The sequence below is a fragment of the Pezoporus occidentalis genome, unplaced genomic scaffold, assembly GCF_034315485.1.
Source record: "Pezoporus occidentalis ecotype Australia unplaced genomic scaffold, CSIRO_AGI_Poc_V1 ctg137, whole genome shotgun sequence".
Taxonomy (NCBI): domain Eukaryota; kingdom Metazoa; phylum Chordata; class Aves; order Psittaciformes; family Psittacidae; genus Pezoporus; species Pezoporus occidentalis.
The window spans coordinates 1281797-1303598 of NW_026913177.1; the positions used below are offsets into that span (position 1 = coordinate 1281797).

The following is a 21802-nucleotide window of genomic DNA, read 5'->3' on the forward strand; positions in this document are numbered from 1 at the left end:
TGTTGGAGCTGATAGCAGCCCACCAAAAGCCCAGGCAGAAGGCAGCTGCTCTAACCAGGATTTAACTAGTCGGGCAGGAGGAAGTGCAGCAGCACGTGGTGGGGACTACACTTCCCGAGAGGCCCTGCTGTGGCCATGCCTCCCTTTGGGGAAACCCAGGCTTTATCAAGGGCTGGAGGGACGACTCTGGGGACAAGCAGCCATGGGACTGAGATGCGGGACGAAGGCCACCAAGTGCCAGCTGCTGGTGACCAGCCTCTGTGTCATGGTGAGCAGGCAGGTTTGGGGCGATCTCTGCAGAACTGAGGTGAACCATTGCTTTTCCTGTCCCTGGTCAGGGAGAGTCAGGCTTTCCCATGCTGTTTTTCACGGGTGGAGGGCAAGCAAAGCTAACTGCCCGAGTTATCGTTGCGCCCAGCACGGTTATCGCTGGCTGCCATTATCGTGGTCCCTACCCCCCCCTTTCCCCCGCTGATAGACTTCTGGTTTCTCACGGCTGTCGTGCCGCTGCAGCTTTCACAAGCCAGTGGCCACCTCGAAGGAGAAAGCAAAGGTCGCTGCTGGCAGAATGGGTGGTCTTCAGCAAAAAGGTATTTGCTCCTGTCTCCCTGGGGCAAAAGAGGGAGGATGGACCTGCTGCAGTCACACTTGCTGCTGGGAGGATCGTAAGCTGCAGGTGGAATTGGCCAGGATATGAAACCACAAGGCTTCAGTGGAGGTATATGTGAGAGGTCTGTGGGTCTGTACTACAAAGTGAAAGCAATTCTAGGGATCCTTTTTATCAGCTTTTGAAGCAAGTTCAAGGGGAGCTTCTCAACATTTGCTGTTACAGCTGATGTGAGACAGTGGAAACTGAGAAATGCTTCTCCTGGATGTTGAGTTGTGTGTGTTTGTTGACTTTTCACTTCATCAAAAGGCTTAAAAAAATAATAAAAAGAAAAACAAGCTTAAAGAAAAAAATAATCTGTATTTAGTTCAAAGAGGGTTGGTGGCTTGGAAAGAGTGTAATTTAAAGGTAATAGTTTATTTTGGGCCATACATGAAATGTAGTTTGTCCAAATTTCAAGTCTGTTGGCTGTAGTGACTATACATCATTCTCTCTTCCAAATAAAAAATATGTCATTTGGAGGAAATCAAAGGAGGATTGCTACCAAGCATGTTCGGAGGAGATATTAAGGCACAGCTGCCCTGGATAGCTAGGATCACATTATTGCGGTTGGGAGGATTTTAGAGTGTTGTTTCTCAGATATCTAAGGTAACCGGTGTTGCACTTGGCGTTTTGCTGGGTGTGGGTTGAGATATGCAATAATGCGCAGCATGGAGGATGAGTGGCTGCCAAAAATTAAGTTATTTATAAGGAGAAAATGCTAAATTTTTGATTTATTTAGTCTCCAAAGCTGTAAGTCTCCAGCAAAAGCTACTAGAAAAGGTCATACAGAGGGGATTATGTTGACACCGGACTCTCATATCTGACACAGGGATAGCTGCCTTGTGTTTTCGTATTGTAAAAGCAAAAAATAATGAAAGCTTATCTTAGGAGCTAGGAGTGGCCTCAAATCTTGTATTTTCCAGGTTCATTACACTAAAGTTGGAGGTGTTTTTAACTGTGCTGCTGTTGGTGCCTCCTTCTCAGCTCTGCCACTGGTTGTGCTGCAAGGCACATGTGCCATCAGAAGGCAGGTGCATCAGAAATGTTCCCTCTCTATTGCCTGGACCAGCTCTGGGCAACACAAAGGGTAACATGCTGGTGGTTACCCTGTGCCTTAGTCATGCCAGTGCTCTCAGGGATGGGACAGAAACATGAGTGGCCCAGCACCACATTGTGGAGACAAAAGCCAGCACAGATTACTTAAGAGTACTACAAGACTCAGCTTTTTGCTGAGTATGTGGTGCGTTTTACAAATACACAAATATGTATATACAAAATATTGTATATTTTACAATAGGAAATAACAGCTAACAGCAGGCAATGGGACTAGCATTGCAAAGAACAATGCAGAGAACATCACCTCTGCCCAAAAGCACTATTGAAGCTGGCAGCCCTTAAAACTGCATGTGCATACTCTGCAGAGCCGATGAGACTGCACAAGTGTGCTGCAAGAACATCAATCCTCTGGGTTTTCTTCACATGGTGGGAATTTCATTCAATGACACTGGCCAAGAGACTGTGGGCTGTGCAGTGTCACGTGCACTCATTATGCAACAGATAAAATGTGCTTTAGTATGTTTAAGTGTCTGGGGCTTGTCCTTTTATGTGTATTTTGGGGTACATTTGGATGATCAGGCTTCCTGAATCTGCATGGAGCCCAGGAGTATCCAGATACACCTCACAGTAGGAACTGCTGCCTGTAAATCCTTTCCTAAAAACCTTCTTTTCCAGCTGCTGGGGTTGTCCATTGCCACGCTGAGCACAGTCACCCACTATGGGCCACATTTCACCCTCATCAGAGACATCTCCCTGGAGAGCAACTCTTACAGAGTCATCCACCACACAGGTATGTCACGGTCACATCCCAGTAAGACCTTTGGTAAACATGGGAGCTGAAAGATCCCCTAAGGCAGATTAAGGAAATGCAGAGGTATCACAGAAAGAGGCAGAGGCTGCCTTTTGGAGGATGCATCAGGGCTGACACAGTCCCACAGGCACTTTTTTTCTTTATCAGATCTGTACACCTGGCACCAAAAGTGCTGCTGCATTTGCTCCTGTCCCTCTATTCATTGTCTCCCCAGCTTTCCAATGTGCTGCAGTGAAAGCTCAGGGGGAGCTCAGCCACAGATGGACCTAAAGGTGCTGTGGGGCTGGAAGGGCCCTGGGGACATGGGGAGGGGGACTCTTACAGGAGTTGAAGTAGAGCTGAAGATTGAAGCTGGGAGCCAAAATGCATGGGAAAACCTGTTTTTGTTTTGAGGAAATGTAGGGGGTTTTCCCTACAGAAGGGAGAAATATGAATTGAGTCTCGGGTACAAGGCTAGAGCAAAGAAATGAGAACAGCCCAGATGCTAAAATGCCCTGCTCGTCTCTGCTGCACTTGCATCTGCTGCTTTTCCTGAGCTGTACTGTGGGCTTAAACATATATGGGCATATACCCTCTCTAGATCCTGGTTTTCAATTTCAGTTTAACATGGCAGGTGTTAAAAAAACAGTGTTAGCCCAAAGCTTAGGTATAGCCTTCCCCCTTCCCTACACATAGCAGATTATATAGACTGGCACTTAATGCAGCCTCACAGGTTCTCTCTTCCTGGCTACCCCTCTCTAGCAATGCTTCCACTTGCTTTGCTTGCAAGCACTAATTCTTTGCAGTTAGCTCTGAGTGAGGGTTGCAAAGCCCTCTGCAGTGCTGTGGCCCCTGGGGTACCAGCTGTGACCCTGCCTTAGCAGGGAGGAAACCAGAGGGCAAGTGTTGCACCAGATTAGCAGCACACAAAGTCCTGATAGGGTCCATGGGACAGCTGCTGCACAGCAGCACCCCACATTCAGGGGATCCTTATCACAGTTCTGAAATAATTGACAGCTTGTGGTCTGTTGGGTGGACCAACACCCTTTTAGGGTGCTTCCCTCTGCTGAAGCTGTGGGAACTGCTCAGGGGTTTGCAGCCCTGCTAGGCAACTACAGCACACACAGATGGGGGGCACTGAATAAACCAGAAAACATTCCAGTTCTGCAGCCTGGTCCCCTTGGACCAGCTCCCCAACATTCACTTTCTGCTCCCTCCTTGGGTGAAAGCATTGGACAAGGTCTCTCTTAGCCCTGAAGTCTTTGTGTCTGACCACAGCTCCCACGTCTGACTTCCTTCCAGCTTTCTACTTTGGGATCTGCATCAGCATGACCCTGATCCTCGCAGCCCTGCTGGGCTCTGTCGCCATGGTGCGGGAATCGCAAAGCCTCACTGCCATGGTGCGTATCGAGTGGGGCTTTTTGTAACCTTGGGCTGGTACCGTTAAAATGTGGGGGGTTAAAATGGGGTTCTGCCAGGGAGTGTGCACGCCTGAGGAAGGACATCCTATTGCTCCACCCTGTGCTGCAAGGGCGCGCTTCTGTAAAAGGCATGACCTCTTCCAGCTGAGGATTGCATCCTTCTGTTCCTTGTTTCTTTTGCCAAGATGCATGTATGCAGCTTTCAGAGCAGGGTCAAAGGCATGTGCTTCTCTGCCAAAGCAATTGCAGTGATGATGATTCCCACTGTATTTTCTTTCTCAGCAACTCAACACGTGGCTTGTGTGGGGAAACCTTAACAATGCCATTTTGAGTACCAAGTTGTTCCTCTGATTTGTGACATCAAAGTCAGCTTCCCTCCTTCCTCCCTCCACCAGTGGGTGGTGTGAGGCATACAGAGCATGGCAGCAGGGACAGGGGCTTTGGGCTGGACCCTCAGTTTCAGCCTCAAAGGAGAAGGTGAAGGGGTACCAAAAGAACTGAAATGGCACCTTTCTGTTCTCCGTCATCCACAGAGTGCCTGTTTGGGCCTGGACCATGCCAGGATTAGTGAGCTCAGCTCCATTTAAAAACACAGCTTGCACACAGGGCTTGGTCTGAATGGAACAGCTTCCAGCCTCAGGGCTGGAGGGATGAGCAGAAAAGCACTGCTCACTGCATGTTTGCCCATACTACGTGAAAGGCAGGAGTTAACAGGTAGGTTGCTGTGCATGAAGCCATACTTAATATAAAATAATTGCACTGCTGTCATACATAAACTAGCTTTGGGGAGATTTATTTAATCTATCTAATTGGGAAAAATTATACTGATGGCAGAAATGAAAAGCTGGCAACTTAAAACTTGGTGCAAGGCAGCTACTGAAGTTAATGTTCTCACCTTCTCAATATGCAGTCTTCCTTTCTCTGTTTGAGATGTTCAAAGGGGCCTGAGTGACACAGTTCCCATGAATATGGCTAGCAGAGTATATATAATTTCCCCCTATTTTGCTGACATATACTTTAACGTCTGCCTGCAATTACCACATCTAAAACAACAGATGAGTATGCATGGGCCAGTGAAGATTGTCACAGCTGCCTGAAAATACAGTTGAACTTCTCTATAATGTTTATTTGCTTGCCTTATTCTCTGTGTGGTATGGTTTGGGACATGCCACTATGTAAAACATGCTGTTAAAGTTATAGCTGTTTCCTGAACAGTTAAATTAAAACATAGCAGCAAACTCCACAGTTGCTGTCCTCTTGAGGGCACCTGATGCTTCTTTCCCTTCCCCCTGCCATGGGGATGAGGACCCGAATGTCCTTTACTCCAGATACCCATCGACTCCCCCAGACTGACTGGTTTGGTGTAACACAGCCAAGAAACCTCCGGCTGGCAGAACTGCCAACCTAGCCATTTACTTTTGTGCTTCCTGGCATGTCCTGTTCGCTTTGCTTTAGCATGCACATTTTGCATCCTTTGGGAGAGTTGGCTGTCTTCATTTTGGATGTCTGATGATGATACCATTGCAGTGAGGACACAACATCATTGCCTTGTGGGAAGAGGAGGAAAGTGCAAGTGCTTTCCCGCGGCCATGGCAATGAGGCATCCCACTCTGCCCGCAGTAGGGGATAATGGGATGCCCCTTGGTTGCTTTTAAGCTCCGTTTCAGCCGTCTTCGACAGCGTGAGGGTCCCCAGTGCGAGTGAAGATGGCAGGGCCCAGTGCCAAGGCAGCGGTGCCAGCCCGCTTCCGGCGAAGGGGGCCCTGCACCACCGCGTTTCCCGGGAGCTGCCGGCCGGCTGCAGCTCCGGCTCCGCCGCTGGAGGGGGCCGCGGCCCCGCCGAGCTCCGCTGTCCCCGCCCCGCGCTTGGCACCTGAAGATGGCGGGAAAACGCAGGGAGGAGGGTTGCTACAGGCAGTGCGGCGGTGGCAGAGTGTCCCCAGCTCTCCAGAATCTAGCAGGGGACCTGGCAGATACCAGGTCACCAGCAACCTTATTCTCTCCTCCTGTTCAAACTGCTCATCAGCATCGTAAATAGGGGAGCTTTGCTTATTCCTTTAAATTGCAAGCCGTCTACTGCCGTTGTCTTACAGCAAGGGCCAGCCCATTGCTCGTTTTCCCACAAGGTCCTATCCCCTCCCAAGGCTCGTGTTTAATCTCTGATCTGGAAGCAAGACATGCAGGCAGGGAGAGCCAGCTCGATGGCTGTGGTGAGATGTAATCACAGGCAGGAGTGGGGTTCAGCCCTGGGGGGGCTCTGAAACTTGCCGTTGGTGTCACAGCCTGCCCTGTTGATCCCCACTGGGCTGTAGCTCACAGAAGTAATTGCCACCCCCAGCCTGTAGCTTTTTTCCCACTTAATAGGATTTTTAACCTTCCCCCACTTGATTGTAAAGGATTTTCCCTCTCCTGCAAAGTGTGTGTCTTAGAATCATAGAATCGTTAGGGTTGGAAAGGACCTTAAGATCATCTAGTTCCTATCCCCCTGCCATGGGCAGGGAGACCTTACGCTAAATCATATCACTCGAGGCCTTGTCCAGCCTGGTCTTGAACGCTGCCAGGGATGGAGCATTCACAACCTCCCTGGGCAACCCATTCCAGTGCCTCACCACCCTAACAGGAAAGAATTTCCTTCTTATATCCAATCTAAACTTCCCCTGTTTAAGTTTTAACCCATTACTCCTTGTCCTGTCACTACAGTCCCTAATGAAGAGTCTCTCCCCAGCATCCTTACAGGCCCCCTTCAGATACTGGAAGGCTGCTATGAGGTCTCCACGCAGCCTTCTCTTCTCCAGACTGAACAGCCCCAACTTCCTCAGCCTGTCTTCATTCAGGAGGTGCTCCAGTCCCCTGATCATCCTCGTGGCCCTTCTCTGGACTTGTTCCAACAGTTCCATGTCCTTTTTATGTTGAGGACACCAGAACTGCACACAATACTCCAGGTGAGGTCTCACAAGAGCAGAGTAGAGGGGCAGGATCACCTTTGACCTGCTGGTCATGCTCCTTTTGAAGCAGCCCAGGATATGGTTGGCTTTCTGGGCTGCAGGCACACACTGCCTGCTCATGTTCATTTTCTCATCCACCAACACCCCCAAGTCCTTCTCCGCAGGGCTGCTCTGAATCTCTTCTCTGCCCAACCTGTAGCTGTGCCTGGGATTGCTCTGGCCCAGGTGTAGGACCTTGCACTTGGCATGGTTAAACTTCATGAGGTTGGCATCAGCCCACCTCACAAGCGTGTCAAGGTCTCTCTGGATGGCATTTCTTCCCTCCAGCATATCAACCGAACCACACAGCTTGGTGTCATCAGCAAACTTGCTGAGGGCGCACTCAATCCCATTGTCCATGTCAGCGACGAAGATGTTAAACAAGACTGGTCCCAACACCAATCCCTGAGGGACGCCACTCGTTACTGGTCTCCAGCTGGACATTGAGCCATTGACCACAACTCTTTGGTTGTGCGGCCATCCAGCCAGTTCTTTATCCATCGAGTGGTCCATCCATCAAATTGATGTCGCTCCAATTTAGAGACAAGGATGTCATGTGGGACAGTGTTGAACGCTTTACACAAGTCCAGGTAGATGACATCAACTGCTCTACCCCTGTCCATCAGTTCTGTAGCCCCATCATAGAAGGCCACCAAATTGGTCAGGCAGGATTTCCCCTTAGTGAAGCCATGCTGGCTGTCACCAAGCACCTTGTTGATTTTCATGTGCCTTAGCATGCCTTCCAGGAGAATCTGCTCCAAGATTTTGCCAGGCACAGAGGTGAGATTGACTGGTCTGTAATTCCCCGGGTCATCCATTTTCGCCTTCTTGAAAATGGGGGTTATATTTCCCTTTTTCCAGTCATTGGGAACTTCACCTGACTGCCATGATTTCTCAAATATGATGGCCAGCGGATTCGCAACTTCATTCGCCAGCTCCTGCAGGACCCACAGATGGATTTCATCAGGACCCATGGACTTGTGCACGTTCAGATTTTTAAGATGGTCTCGAAACCAGATCCTCTCCTACAGTGGGCCCAGGGTCTTCATTCTCACAGTCCCTGCATCTGCCTTCCAAGACTTGGGTGGTTTGGTCAGAGCCTTTGCCAGTGAAGACCGAACCAAAGAAGTCATTCAGAACCTCAGCCTTCTTCAAATCCTGTGTAGCCAGTTCTCACGAGAGCTTCCTGAGGGGGCATACTTTCTCCCTAGTCTGTTTTTTATTTGCTATGTACCTGTAGAATCCCTTCCTGTTATCTTTAATACCTCTAGCTAAGTTTAATTCTAACTGGGCCTCTCTTGTGTAGAAGACCATTTAATTCAGTCTTTAATCAAGGAGAGGAGACACCAGTGTATCGGTGCCTGACATCTGTGGCTGTATAGGAAACCAAGCTGCGCTCTGGGGAAGCCTGCATAGCTGTGGGTAATCCACCACAACGCCGCTTGGTAAACCAGCTACCCTGGGGAGACACCAGCAAGGATGCAAATGGGCTTAGAGGAGCATTGCCCTGGTCACTGACCTGTTGGGTTGATCCCACCTCCTCCTTGTGTCTCAATTTCCCTACTGGCCTTTTTTCCCCCCCCTTCTATTTAAATTATAAATGCTCACCCTGCCTGCCTATCTGAAGGTTTGTGACTATGCAAAGGAGGGGCCTCAGTCTTTGCAGGCCTTAATGGTGCTGTCCTAATAACAACAGTTGGGTGCACAGTGGTTGGAAACCAGAACAGGTCAAACTGACTAAAGCACTCATATTTTAGGAGCTTGTCTTGCTGCTGCATTAGCAGCACCAACAGACCAGACGGACACTGCTGCGCATTCACTGATGCTTGTGAGGTTTCTAGAGAGTAACTGAGAACTTAAGGATAAAAATTATGTTCTAAAACCTGCATATTATCGCTAAAGCTCCTCTTAGGGAGAGTGGTGACAGGCTTATTGACTGTCCTCAAGTTCTGGCAAACCCTGCTGTTTAGTGATCCATGGTCCATCATGTAGTCAGTCCTGAATGTAAACATCCTGCAGCTCTCAGGGCCCCTGAAGGCCATGTTGCTATTGAAGGGGAGGAGAAGGAAGGAAAACTGCAGTTTTGCTAGTACTGCTTGTACAAAGAAAAGACTCTGCCTCCAGTGGGGTTTAAGGAACAGTGTGCTGTTATCTGGTCAGATGGAGACAGGGGAGATAAAAAAAAAACAGGGAGCAACTAGAATATCCCTATAAGAATAAAATTCTTATACCTGAAGTTTCCAGCCTAAAACCCCCTCTGTACAGCAAAATTCATGTTCAGGATGGAGTAGCTATTCCACATACCAGGTCAAAATAATTTCTGTGGCAAAAAGGCCTTAATGAATGCCTGATAGAGCCGAGTTTTTCACCCAGAATGATGTCAGTAGGGCCAGCGTACAGCACAAGCTGTTTGCTTTACTGTGCCCAGGTGTATCATTGCAGACAAGTGTGTAGAGAGTCCTTAATAACACTGCAGCTCACTTCAGCATCTTGCTTGCACAATGAATATGTCTCGTGTGCAACCCCTCTTGGTTCAGCACTCCCAAGCAAGGCATCCAGTGGTCCAGTGGAAGCAGGCATAGGCAGAGACAATGTGTCTAGCTAGAGCTGAAAACAGATTCCTCTTTTGGACTGTCTCATGTTTGCTGCATGGAAAGGCAAAACCAGTGTGTGTTCTTAGATGAACTGGGTCAGGAAGAGAGGGATACAACCGGATGGGTGCGATCTGAAATTAGCTCCCATCTTCCTTGACCCTGGGCTGTGAAGTCTGGCAGGGAGCTGACCCTTGCAGTGGCCACAGCAGCTGGAGCTGAACAGAACACAACACAAGTCGGCTCCTTCCCTGGGAGGGCAGGGGTCTGGTAGAGCTGCTGAACCCAGTCTGAGATTAAGGGACCCCCTTAACTGTCAGGGCAGCTCCAGAAAGGTGAATTAAAAGATACACCAACCAACAGAGAAGGCTGTGCATTCTGTCAAGTCTCTCAAAGACAAATTGTTTCTTGTAGCAAGGATGGAAACAAGGTCATCCATAAAAGAATAATTGATGCCTGGCTGGTGACAGCCCTCCACAGGGTGATGTGGCTGCCTCCTGCAAAGGGAACAAGCAGCAGTCTGCAGCCAGCTCTGAGGAGCTCCAGGAGTCTGGGAGATGGTGAACCAGCCTTGACCCTTCCACATTTTGTATGCGAACTATGCGATGCCTTTTCCTTTTTTCTTTTGAATGTCTTCTAATGTAATTAGAAAGTTGCTTTTACAAAAGCCTTTAGGCTGGGAGGAGAAAAAGCAGCCTATAATTCATTTATAAGATGTTCTTGGAGACGTGTAATTGCTCTGCACTGGCTGGTTGGAGCAGGTTCCCAAGGGGCTGCCTCTTGGTATTCCCAGAGAAGCTAGACAGAAATAAAGGGAGAGCTGATGCTGGAGGTGAAGGACTGAGGTGTGGGGTGGAGCTGAGGAAGGGAAGATGAGAAGGGAGATCTTAATCTGCTGGGGTTTTGGCCCCAGAGAGATGTTGTAAGAGCTGATGGGGGAAGGAAGGGAAAGCATGGGCAGAAAACTGGGTGGTGCCACTGACACACTTCTCAGTGTTCTCAGTCTCCAGGTTCATGGTGGGTCCCCTCAATTAAACACTTACTGGAATGATGTGTGTAAGAGCTTTCATATTGCTGTCAGTGCTGCTTTTTTTCTGCTATTGTTTTCTCTCTTTTTTTTTTTTCTTGTCTTTGAGCTTGATTTTGGTGAAAACATTGACTTCTTATGCCTTTTGTTTGGGGTGAGATTGCAGGAAGAGGTGCAAAATGCAGGGTATGGTCCTAGTGAGGAGCAACCTGAAATGCTCCTGCAGTCTCACCTCCTCCATTCAGTTTGTGCTGTACCTTCAGAGGTTAAACCACCTACCTTGGCTGGGTTTGGGCTTGGTTGTGACCTGCTTTGGTCCATGCCATCTCACCCTGCATGCTCTTCCCCATCTTCACTACTTGTATCCCCCTTGTCATGTCAGTGTTCGATCAGACTTTCATCTCCTTTGGGGTCTTGTGTTATCCTATCTCAGCTCCTGGCAAGGCTGTGAGTGATCTCACCACCTATATGGCCAGACAGCTGCCAAAAATTAAAAGGAAAGACTGGACGTACATAATTTATGCTTTTCTTAAGAGCAGTTCCAAGGTTTCCCCCAGCGTTTGATGCAGAGCCTGAAACAAGGCAGCCACAAAAAAGTGGAGTAATGCCAATGGCAGTCTTGTTGCTGGAGCAATGCCCCTGGGCCGGGCATTGTCCTGCCAAGCAGAGAAATGCAGCAGGCAGCTCATGGACAAGAACCAACAAAAAGCAATTTACTGGCATGTTCTCATTCATTTCCAGGATTTGATTTAATACATTTTCCTTTTGTCCTGCATATGGAGGAATTTGGGAGTTTTGAGAGTTATCGGAGTTTGTTTGGGCTTTAAGCAAAAGGTTTTTGTTGAAACAGGATTGGCAGCAGCAATGTTCTTCTTCCTCTCCTTAAGCTTGAATTTGGTAAACTTTCATGAAAGATTTAATCTTTTTAAAATCATACTATTAAAAAACTCATAGAAAAAAAATAGAAACCAAAATAATCTGTAGTCAGTTGGATAATTTTTCCCTGCTACATAACTTCATAACTTTGTGTTGGAAGAGGAACTGTTTCATGGAAAAACTTGTAAGGACAATAATTTTTGACTGGTGCTTATTCATCATTTTTTGCCATTCCAAGACTAAGCTCTGGATTCATATTTGGTGAGCCCATTTGGCCTTCAAATGCTTTACAAGCACTCTTTTTCTCCATTTTTTTAATGTGAATGAGATCCTCTGGTGCAGCTGTCACAACAGGCAAAGGCTGTTTACATCGGGGTGGGTTTTTTTTTTGACCAGATTTGTTCAGATAAAGAGACAATGCCCATAACTTCCAGCTCTGGAAGCCTAGGGAAGAAGACAAAAGTCAAGCCACCTCCTCCATTATTTCCATTGTTGTTTAGACTCTTCAAGGTCATTTGCTAGCCTTGATTATATTTCTGTCATTCTTTTGTCTAACTAGGATGGTGCTGGTTTAAGGAAGGGTACTCACTTCTTCATGGACTATCCGTGTGGGTTTTCCTCCTTTGAAATTGGTAGCCAGGTTTTAAACATTGGGGATTCAATCCTGTGAGTAAGAAGATGCTATTCTGGAGTATGGTCCTTCTGCAGAAGAGGAACATACTATAACTATAATGTTTGTCTCTCTTTTTTTTTTTTTAATCTTTCCAAGGAGAATTTGGGCAGAATAGGTTAACTGCTCTGCAGGAAAATGGGTGCTTTTTTTGGTCAACCTCTTCAAATGACCACAGGTTAATTAGAAGGCTCCTGATGGAGAATCACATTATTGTCCATCTAATTTCTTTTAAGTAACCAGCATTATGAGGAATATTAAAAGAAAGTGATGTTTAGCTCTAACTTTTAACTAAACTTCTTCAAACAAGTGTATTAAATACATCCTGATGGTGTTTTCAGATGGGTATTTTTTCCCCCATCCTTTAACTGATGGTATTTTCCCTCTTCATCCTCAGGGATTTTTCTGTTTTGCTCTGGCCTTCTGCGGATTGGTCCCAGCTGCCTGCTGGAGATACACGCACAGCACGGAGGTAAGCATCAGCTGCTAGGAAATACCACCAGCATCTCATCAGATAGGGATTTTTTTTTGTAGCAACTTTCTCCCATAAAAGGGACATCTGGTGTTAATTAAGACATCTAAGCCAAGACCTATCAGATGCATGCTGTGTTCCACCCATCTCTTACAAGAACAGGGCTGCCTTTATCAGCTGCCTCTCCAATGGGGTCACTGAAGGGAGAAGCCATGGAAACCCTCACAGAGGGCAAACACTTTGTCCTGAAGGCAAAACAAAATGCAAGTCTTGTTTTAAATAGCTTTGGGATTTTTTTTCCAAGGGTTGTTTTGGTTTGTTTCAAATGAAATGCTTGCCTTTTGAAAAGTCATTTCCAGCCAGCTCTAATTCCTGATAATGCCACTTGGGAGCCTCTATTCAAAGGTCGTGGTGGATTGTGACGGTTCAGGTTGTCTCTGGCAATATCCAGGGTATGAGTTCATTAACTGGCAGCAGTGGTACAGTAAAAACTCTAGTGTGAAAAATGGTGTTTGGGCTGTTGTCATGCTGGACCAGAAAGATAAGATTGTATGAAGCCAAATATGCAAGAAAGTTGGGGTTTGAATTGTTACCCCTGAGCTTGCTGGTGCTGTAGTAGATGGGTGGTGTAGGAGATGAAGGTTCCAAGGAAGCTGAGTTGAGGCACACAGAGTTGCTTAGGGTCAGCCCTGGGCATTGCAGTGGGTATCCGTATCCAGGGGCTGGGATATCCCTGGGGCCACGGTAGGAGGCTGCTGGGGAGAGCAGAAATTGATCTTCATATTTAGTAGCCAAAATTCTCTGTTTCCTAAATCCAGAGAGAAACAGGGAATATAAATGAGGAAAGATTTAATTAGGCATGTCACTTACAAAACACACGGAGATTCGGTTTTGCTTGAAAGGTAACTTGTCTCACCAGTGATAGAAGTGCAGATGTGAGAGAGAAATGCAGATCTGACTGTCCCTCCAGGACAAAGACAGGTAGTACAGTGCTCCACAGAACTGATGGGAGCAGGGGGAAGACTCCTGAAGTCTCATTATAGAGCTATTTATTTGTCTGACTTTCTCAAAGTAAAGAGCAAACTTAAAGCAGGTGCTCTCGCCAGCCCCCTCCTTCTGACAGTACTGTCAGAAATAGTTACTTGTGGTAGTACAAGGGAAAAAAACCAAACCTGGCCAAATTGACAGTTGTCTTGAAAGCCTGATGGGATTCATGCAGCTACCAAAAAAGGAAGAGAATGTGGGGATGTAAAACTGAATGTGGATGAATATGCCCATTTCACGTGCCTGAATCAGTGCTTCTGAAAGCAACAAGGGGCTACTGTCCCCATGTTCATAGCTAAAACAAATTTGCATTTTCCCATGAAAAACACTTAGACTTTCCAGTGAAAAGAAAATCAGACTGTTCAGTTTGGAAATGCCAGCTCGGAGCTGGCATTGGTAGATCCCTTCGTCTCCCTGCACATGGGTGAGGTGATGAATTTAGGTAGTGCTGAAAGCAGAGCCTTCCCCTCCTTCTGCAAGCAGGGAGATGGGATATGGGAGGTCCCTCCTACACCAAGCCACCACAGATACTCTCAATGGTTTATTCCTCTTGATAACCAAAATTATAAAAATATTTAAATTTTCCACTTCCTTCGAAAGCAGACCCCTCTTACAGAAAATCACCCGAAGTGGAAAAGCCATTTGAAAATTTGTTTTGATGGTTATTTTCAAGAGGCAGTAGATAGAAATGTTACTTGAACATGATGAAAGAAAGATGCCATTTTTGATCTGTGGCTGTTTCAGAGCCCTGCTTACAGCACTTCTGACAGAGCAACTATGCAGGACAGGGAAAAAGGACAAAAAAAAATAAAAAGAGTTATTTTTAAATATTTGATATCCTCAGACCTGGCACTGTAAACAAAGTGTGAATCTTCTCATTTCCCATTCTTTTCTGCTTTTGTGACCTTCTGTAGCTCCTTCAGAATTCTTTCAGACAGATGCCACTTGTTTAAATCTCAAGTTACCTGCATTCAGATAGACTTGGTGTTACATAGTCTTTATTCTGAAAATAACATATACCAGACATGCAGCAGTAAGTAACTAATCTGACATTTATCATGCTTTATCCTAAAATGTTCTCTGTTCAGTATTGTAATTACTCCTCCTCTGTCAACCCATACATGTGGCCAGTGAACGGGTTTTGTGAGATCTAGGTCTCCTCTGTACTGTCTTCTCAGGCTGCTTTGCTTGAAACTTTCTTCAGAGGAACCTGTTTGCTCTTCCCTTCTCCTGCTGGAAGAGGACATTAATCTTTTATGCTTTGTTAGTGAGCAAGGGGATATCTTCTGAGATGGTGATTTTCTAACAGGGCCTGGGGTGCAAAGCTGGAATTAGCAGTTGCAGCTATTTAATAACAACCACTGCTACACTTGAGGCTTTTTCTTGAAAAGAGCAGCTTTCCTGCTCCCTTCCCTGCATATGGGATCAGCGCACTTCTCCTGTCTCAGGATCTTCCTTCTAATGAGCACCTTTGCAAAGCCAGGAGCAGCATTGCCTGGGTCTTCAGGAGGCAAATCCTATCTTTGCATGCACAAAAGCAGCATGTGCATCTCTAGTTTCTGCAGATATGAAAGGAGTGACCCAGCACTTCCCAGTAATTTCTTAAGTGGGATTCTAGAGATCCTTCTAGTGGCAAACCAAGCCTGTGGTTTCTTCAGGGTGTGTTTGTGTCTGTAACTGCTGCCACTGCTGTGTGTAGGAGCAAACTTGTGCAGAGTCCAGTCTGTCTCATCTGAAGTCAATGCTTAAATGCTGGCTTAAGTCATAAAGACTTTAATGGGACTTGAATACGAACTGAAGGTGCATTCAGGTGTTTCCTGAAAGCAGACCCAAAGCATACAGATAGTTTTCCTTTGGTTTACAATTCAGTGGTGCTGGATCAGAATTGTGGCCACTAATGGGGGTCTTATTTTCAAAAAGCTGTGATTTGGCTGTGCTAACACTGTGAATAATCTGATATCCTCCTTGCTCTTGCTGTTATTCTGCCAGGCACAATCACTTTAAGGGAAGCAGAAAGCTTTGTCCAGTCTCTGAAGTCCATGGGAAAGAAAAAGAGAGGGGGAAACCCCTCCCCCTTCCATAGGGTTTTTAAATATTGTGAGTCTTTCCTGGTGTTTATGTTCTCATCACACAGTAACAGCCCACTCCCCCCAGTGAGACACTGCTCGCTTTTGTCTGAGGCGCCACTCAGGCATTTGTACTCATGGGTTTATAATTTATCACTGCCCTGACGCTGAACCCGCATGGCCCCATTTCTGCTGCTTTCTGTGGCACAGTGTTAGCTGGAGGTTCTGTCTCCAGCAGCGTCAGCCCGCAGTACCTGAGACCACTCGGATGGTCACCATCACCATGGCACTGTCCAACCTTCACGCTGCTGTTAGGATGCTTATCACAGCAGAGCAGCCAGCACCAGCTGGAAGGTGACAGTGCTCCCCGAGGGCTAGCTCTGTTGCTGATACAACTGGGTTTTTTAAGCTAAAACTATTTTCAATATCTTTCAGTACTTCCTGTTGGGAAGCGGTCTAAAGTGGCACTGGTTTCAAGTACTGTGGGTGAGAGAATAAGGATTACTGGGATAATTTTCTACGATGTTGGGAGGTTCATAAATTGCTATGTTGTTCATCTTGAATGACAATAGCATAAAGGGTCAGTGTGGGCCCTTTGCAGCCTGTTGGTTTTGCAGTTTTAAAATGGACACCTTCCATATGAAGGCAGGCTAAGAAAATCGGAGCTATTCAGCCTGGAGAAGAGAAGGCTGTGTGGAGACCTCATAGCAGCCCTCCAGTATCTGAAGGGGGCCTACAAGGGTGGTGGAGAGGGACTCTTCGTCAGGGTTTATAGTGATAGGACAAGGGGTCATGGGTTCAAACTTAAACAGGGGAAGTTCAGGTTGGATATAAGGAAGAAGTTCTTTACTGTGAGAGTGGTGAGGCACTGGAACAGGTTGCCCAAAGAAGTGGCAAATGCTCTATCCTTCGCAGTGTTCAAGGCCAGGCTAGACAGAGCCTTGGGCAACATGGTCTAGTGTGTGGTGTCCCTGCCTATGGCTGGGGGGTTGGAGCTAGATGATCATCAGGTCCTTTCCAACCCTAACTATTCTATGATTCTGTGAAATACTTAGTTTGTTAAAAAAAATAATAATAATAAAAAAAAATCCAACAACAAAAAGGCAAACAATTCCTCCCCTCATGCCCAAACCAAAAAAAACAGGAGGACCTTGATATACTGAGGCTGGTGTCGCTTGCAAGGGGTGCAGCCATAGATCTGGAAGATTTAGTGAGAAAAACTCATGAGGGTTGATTAACTTCCTGCCTGGCTTTTCTATACTTCCCTGTAAAGTATTTGGTGCTCTGCCAAAATCACAAAGTGACGCTCCTGGCTGAATCCAGGTATCACAGAGATGGCTCTGATGCACCCCTGCCCACTGTCTGAGTGGGATGTATAGCACCCATGCAGCTAGAATTTTGCTGTTCTTTTTGAGACCTGGAGATGGGAAGTGAGGAGGAGGTGAGAGTGTAATAGCTCAGCACTTTCCTTGTTTTAAATATTTTGTGCAAGGGCCTGATGGAAGTGCTAGGATCAGAAGTAAACAGATTTGTAAGGCTTTTCTTTTCCTGAATTTTTTGTTCTGTGATGGTATTTCTCCTTCCATGTATTCCCTCAGTGACAGACCATAAGATGGTCACGGTTTGCATGGTCCTCTTTCAAAACCAGACAGTGGGGGAAGTCCATATATATATAAAAATGTTTACATATCTATATATAGATATATAATCTTTAGATAGATATTGAAAAGAAAAAGTGAAAACCATTTTGCTAAAGGCCTCATCTGGGTCTTCTCGCTTGAGCAGTTCAATGACCACCACCAGTCGGGGGGAGCAGCACCTTCTTATCTTGTGCAGTTTTCCATGGAAGGCCTCAAAGGCCGCTCGGGTTTGCAGCACTGGGTGTATTTCTGCCGCTGGGATTGATTGGCTTGAGGAAGGCTGGAGAGGAGGGAGCTGTGAAGGAAGTATACAGCTGCAGCAAGCTGTAGTGACTGCGTTGGATAAGGCAATGATGTCCTGGTTGAGCAGGGTGTGGGGAGGAGCCCATCTTACCATGTGCTCACTCCAAGTGGTGGGAGTTGCTCTACTGCTTGGCGAAAGTGCCCAGCGCAATTTTACCTCCTCTATTTCACTGCAGTTGCACCATTGCTTTATTGAAACCCAAGCAGTTGCATCTTCCTCCTTTAACCCCATTTCTGACATGCTGTGAAGGTGTTCATTTCTGCCTGCCAGGGAGGAAAGGGAAGACAGAGTAGCAAAATGTAGACATGTGGTGGGTGTTTTTTTACTGCAGCAAGGAAGGATTTTGAGTGAATCAACCACTTTGTTCCATTTTCCCATCTTAACTGACTAACTTGATGTTTATAGCTAAGCAAGGGAGTCTGCAGTAGCCACTGCTGAAGGGGTATTCCTGAGTGATGCTAGTCAGTATATCCGTCGTGGTGACACTGAAAGAACATGAATTGCTGAGGTTGCCATTTTTTCTGAGGCTGCAGCACATATGCTTGGTTTGGTACCTCAAAGGCATGAAGAACAACAGGAGAGGAGTTTCCCCCTCTTGCTTACTGTGCTGCTCTTCCTGCTCTGCTTTGTCGAGGGTGTTCCTGTTAAGCAGACAGGCTTGTCTCTGAGATAATCCTGACATCTCCTTTCACTGTATTGTCCTTGAGCTCCAGCTTTGCAGAGGGAGTTTTGGCTGCTGACTGTTTCAAAGATGTTTCACTGAGTAAGTCTCAGTCCGTTGTTCTTGACATCAGTCCAGTCTACATTAGTCTTCTAATGTACATCTAAGTGACTAGCTCGGGTTGCTTAGGCACAGGCATTTGCTGGCAGCAGGATTCATTGATATTCTGGTTTGCAAAGCGATCAGGAACTGAAGGCTGACCTCCTTGTCTGATGTTTCTGTTCCAAATCCAGTTACAGGTAAAAATTATCCTTGATAAATAACCTGAGTCAAGAATGTCAATTTTCCTTCTGAAGGAGGTAAGACTGAAATTTGCTTTAGTTTCTAATAGCCAAGGGTAAGAACACTAATGGTTTAGAGTAAATGCCTTCCTGCAGGCATAAATTCTGCTTCTTGGGGGATAAAGGATTTAGAGGATGATAAACAATCTCAAAATTCCTTCTTCCTTTTTTTTTTTTTTTTACTTTAAGTGAAAAAAACGACTGCACTGAAACAGTCTCATCAATCTTGGTGGTGATTTTCCATTTGTTGTATCCAGCAACCCATTGATATAATCCCTAAATGAGTGTTTCATTAAGGAACGCAGGCAGAAATGGGAGGCAGCAATTATTTTACTAATTTAGGGCTGGAACATTTCACCCATCTTCTTCCAGGAAAAGAATTGTTCTCAGGTGCTCCATACTGCTTCACCTGGAGTTTTTTCTTAAGCTAGAATCCAGCTGATGCTTCATCTTCAGCTCTTGGTATTTTTCACTGACGAGAATCTTCCAAGGGAGAGCTTTGTCCAGTAATACTCCTCCAGTCACAACATGTCACTAGGAACAGGAAAATCCACTTAACCATAATGACCCTTATGTGTGTGTGGAGTGTAAGACCTTCTAGAAAGAAGCTCAGTCTTTCTCTTCCCCAGCTGTATTGGTCCATTATGTGCTAACTAAGGTCTGAATTAAGGGATGGGGTACAGCTGTGTTTTTCTTAAAGCATGTTATTAACAGAATTGGCATAACCACTGAAACTCAAAAAGCATCCTGTTGCCTAGCCATGAAGAAAGCACCCCAATTTTTTTTTTTTTTTCTCCAATACCTGACATAAGAAACACAAAAAAAGAAAATAATTTTGAGGGAATGGACTCAAAGTAGCCCATCAGTTGAGTGTGCAATGGGAATCTGTTGTGGGTAGTAACTGAGTACAAAGGAGTGCTACAGGCCAGCTCTCCACTATGTTATGTCCCAGAGCAAGGGGAAATGCAGGGATGAGCTTACATCTGCTGGATAAAACAATATTGCAGATAAGGATAGGTTGTGAAACTGTCTGGTGACTGTCTTATGCTTTCAGGTTTTATTTTTTTATCTCGTAAGGCATGCATGAGTTAGCCTGCATTTAGGCCTGGATAGATGCTGCCGTGTGTGACCACTGCTTCAGAGCTCAGCTACAGCTCTGAGTATATACATCCCAGGCAGAAAAGTTGCTAAGGTGATGGTTCATTAGTGCAATCTTTTGCTCTTGTATGTCTCTTCTCATTAAAGCAGACCTCTTGTATGTTCTGTGGCACAGTCTCCTGCATAGAAGGAAACAGCCAGTGATAAATACTGAGATTTAGTACTTTATGCCTACATCTGAAACATTTAAATGAGAAAGATCCCTGCAGTACTCTTTGAAAACAGACCTCTGTGTTGTATGAAGACAGCAATTTTCCCCTTCAAAATCAAGTGATCCTAGCAAACATCAGAAAGATGATGTAGAGAAACTACAGTCAATTCGCTCCTTTAAAAAATGGCTTTGTAGTTTGGTATTCCCTTACTAACATCTAATCAGCAAATTGTACTTTTAGGCTTGTCCAGACACGCATTCCAAGAGAAAATTACTGCTACAAACGTTTTCCATTTAATCCTTTGTGCCATCAGTTCTTTTAGGCTGCTTTACAAAATGGAGAAAAAGACCAGTAAATAACTGAGAAGCCAACTCACAATCAAGCTCAGAAATAGGGTGCAAGTGAAGTCTTTAGCAGTCACTATGTACCTGGAGATAACCATCATCATCATCGAATAATTAGAATTGGAAAGGACTTTAAGATCATCTAGTTCCATCCCCCATGCCCTGGGCAGGGACACCTCACACTAAACCATGTCACCCAAGCCTCTGGCCAACCTGGCCTTGAACACCGCCAGGGATGGAGCATTCACAGCTTCCTTGGGCAACCCATTCCAGTGCCTCACCACCCTCACAGTAAAGAACTTCCTCCTTATATCTAATCTGAACTTCCCCTGTTTAAGTTTTAATCCGTTACCCCTTGTCCTAGCACTACAGTCTCTAATGAAGAGTCCCTCCCCAGCATCCCTATAGGCCCCCTTCAGATACTGGAAGGCTGCTACGAGGTCTCCACGCAGCCTTCTCTTCTCCAGGCTGAACAGCCCCAACTTTCTCAGTCTGTCCTTATACTGGAGGTGCTCCAGCTCCCTGATCATTCTCGTGACCCTCCTCTGGACTTGTTCCAACAGTTCACACAGTATCACAGTATGCTAGAGATTGGAAGGGACCTCGAAAGATCATCTAGTCCAATCCCCCTGCCGGAGCAGGAACACCTAGATAATGTTACACAGGAATGTGTCCAGGCGGGTTTTGAATGTCTCCAGGGAAGGAGACTCCACAACCTCCCTGGGCAGCCTGTTCCAGTGTTCCGTCACCCTCACTGAGAAGAAGTTTCTTCTCAAGTTTAAGTGGAACCTCTTGTGTTCCAGTTTGCACCCATTACCCCTTGTCCTATCATTGTTTGCCACTGAGTAGAGCCTGGCTCCATCCTCGTGACACTCCCCCTTTATATACTTATAGACACTTATAAGGTCACCCCTCAGTCTCCTCTTCTCCAAACTATAGAGACCCAGCTCCCTCAACCTCATGTCACTGACAAAGATGTTGAACAAGACCAGTCCCAGCACAGATCCCCAAGGGACACCCCTTGTTACTGGTCTCCAACTGGACATTGAGCCGTTGACCACAACTCTTTGTGTGCGGCCATCCAGCCAGTTCTTAATCCACCGAGTGGTCCATCCATCAAATTGATGTCGCTCCAATTTAGAGACAAGGATGTCATGGGGGACAGTGTTGAACACTTTGCACAAGTCCAGGTAGATGACATCAACTGCTCTACCCCTGTGCATCAGTTCTGTAGCCCCATCATAGAAGGCCACCAAATTGGTCAGGCAGGATTTCCCCTTAGTGAAGCCATGCTGGCTGTCACCAAGCACCTTGTTGATTTTCATGTGCCTTAGCATGCCTTCCAGGAGAATCTGCTCCAAGATTTTGCCAGGCACAGAGGTGAGACTGACTGGTCTGTAATTCCCCCGGTCATCCATTTTCCCCTTCCTGAAAATGGGGGTTATATTTCCCTTTTTCCAGTCATCGGGAACTTCACCTGACTGCCATGATTTCTCAAATATAATGGCCAGTGGCTTAGCAACTTCATTCACCAGCTCCTCCAGGACCTGCGGGTGG

General features: G+C 46.3%; 1 protein-coding gene across 2 annotated transcripts in view; it reads left to right on the forward strand.

Moving 5' to 3' along the window:
* Positions 1-129: 129 nt before the first annotated feature.
* TSPAN32 (tetraspanin 32) overlaps positions 130-21802 on the forward strand; it is a 35257-nt gene continuing 13584 nt past the window's right edge. For both annotated transcript variants that reach the window (XM_062609387.1, XM_062609390.1), the window contains exons 1-4: positions 130-268; positions 2381-2495; positions 3798-3895; positions 12461-12535. In XM_062609387.1, the coding sequence (XP_062465371.1) occupies positions 203-268; positions 2381-2495; positions 3798-3895; positions 12461-12535 (354 nt within the window). In that variant the 5' untranslated portion in view covers positions 130-202. The remainder of the gene's footprint in view (positions 269-2380; positions 2496-3797; positions 3896-12460; positions 12536-21802) is intronic.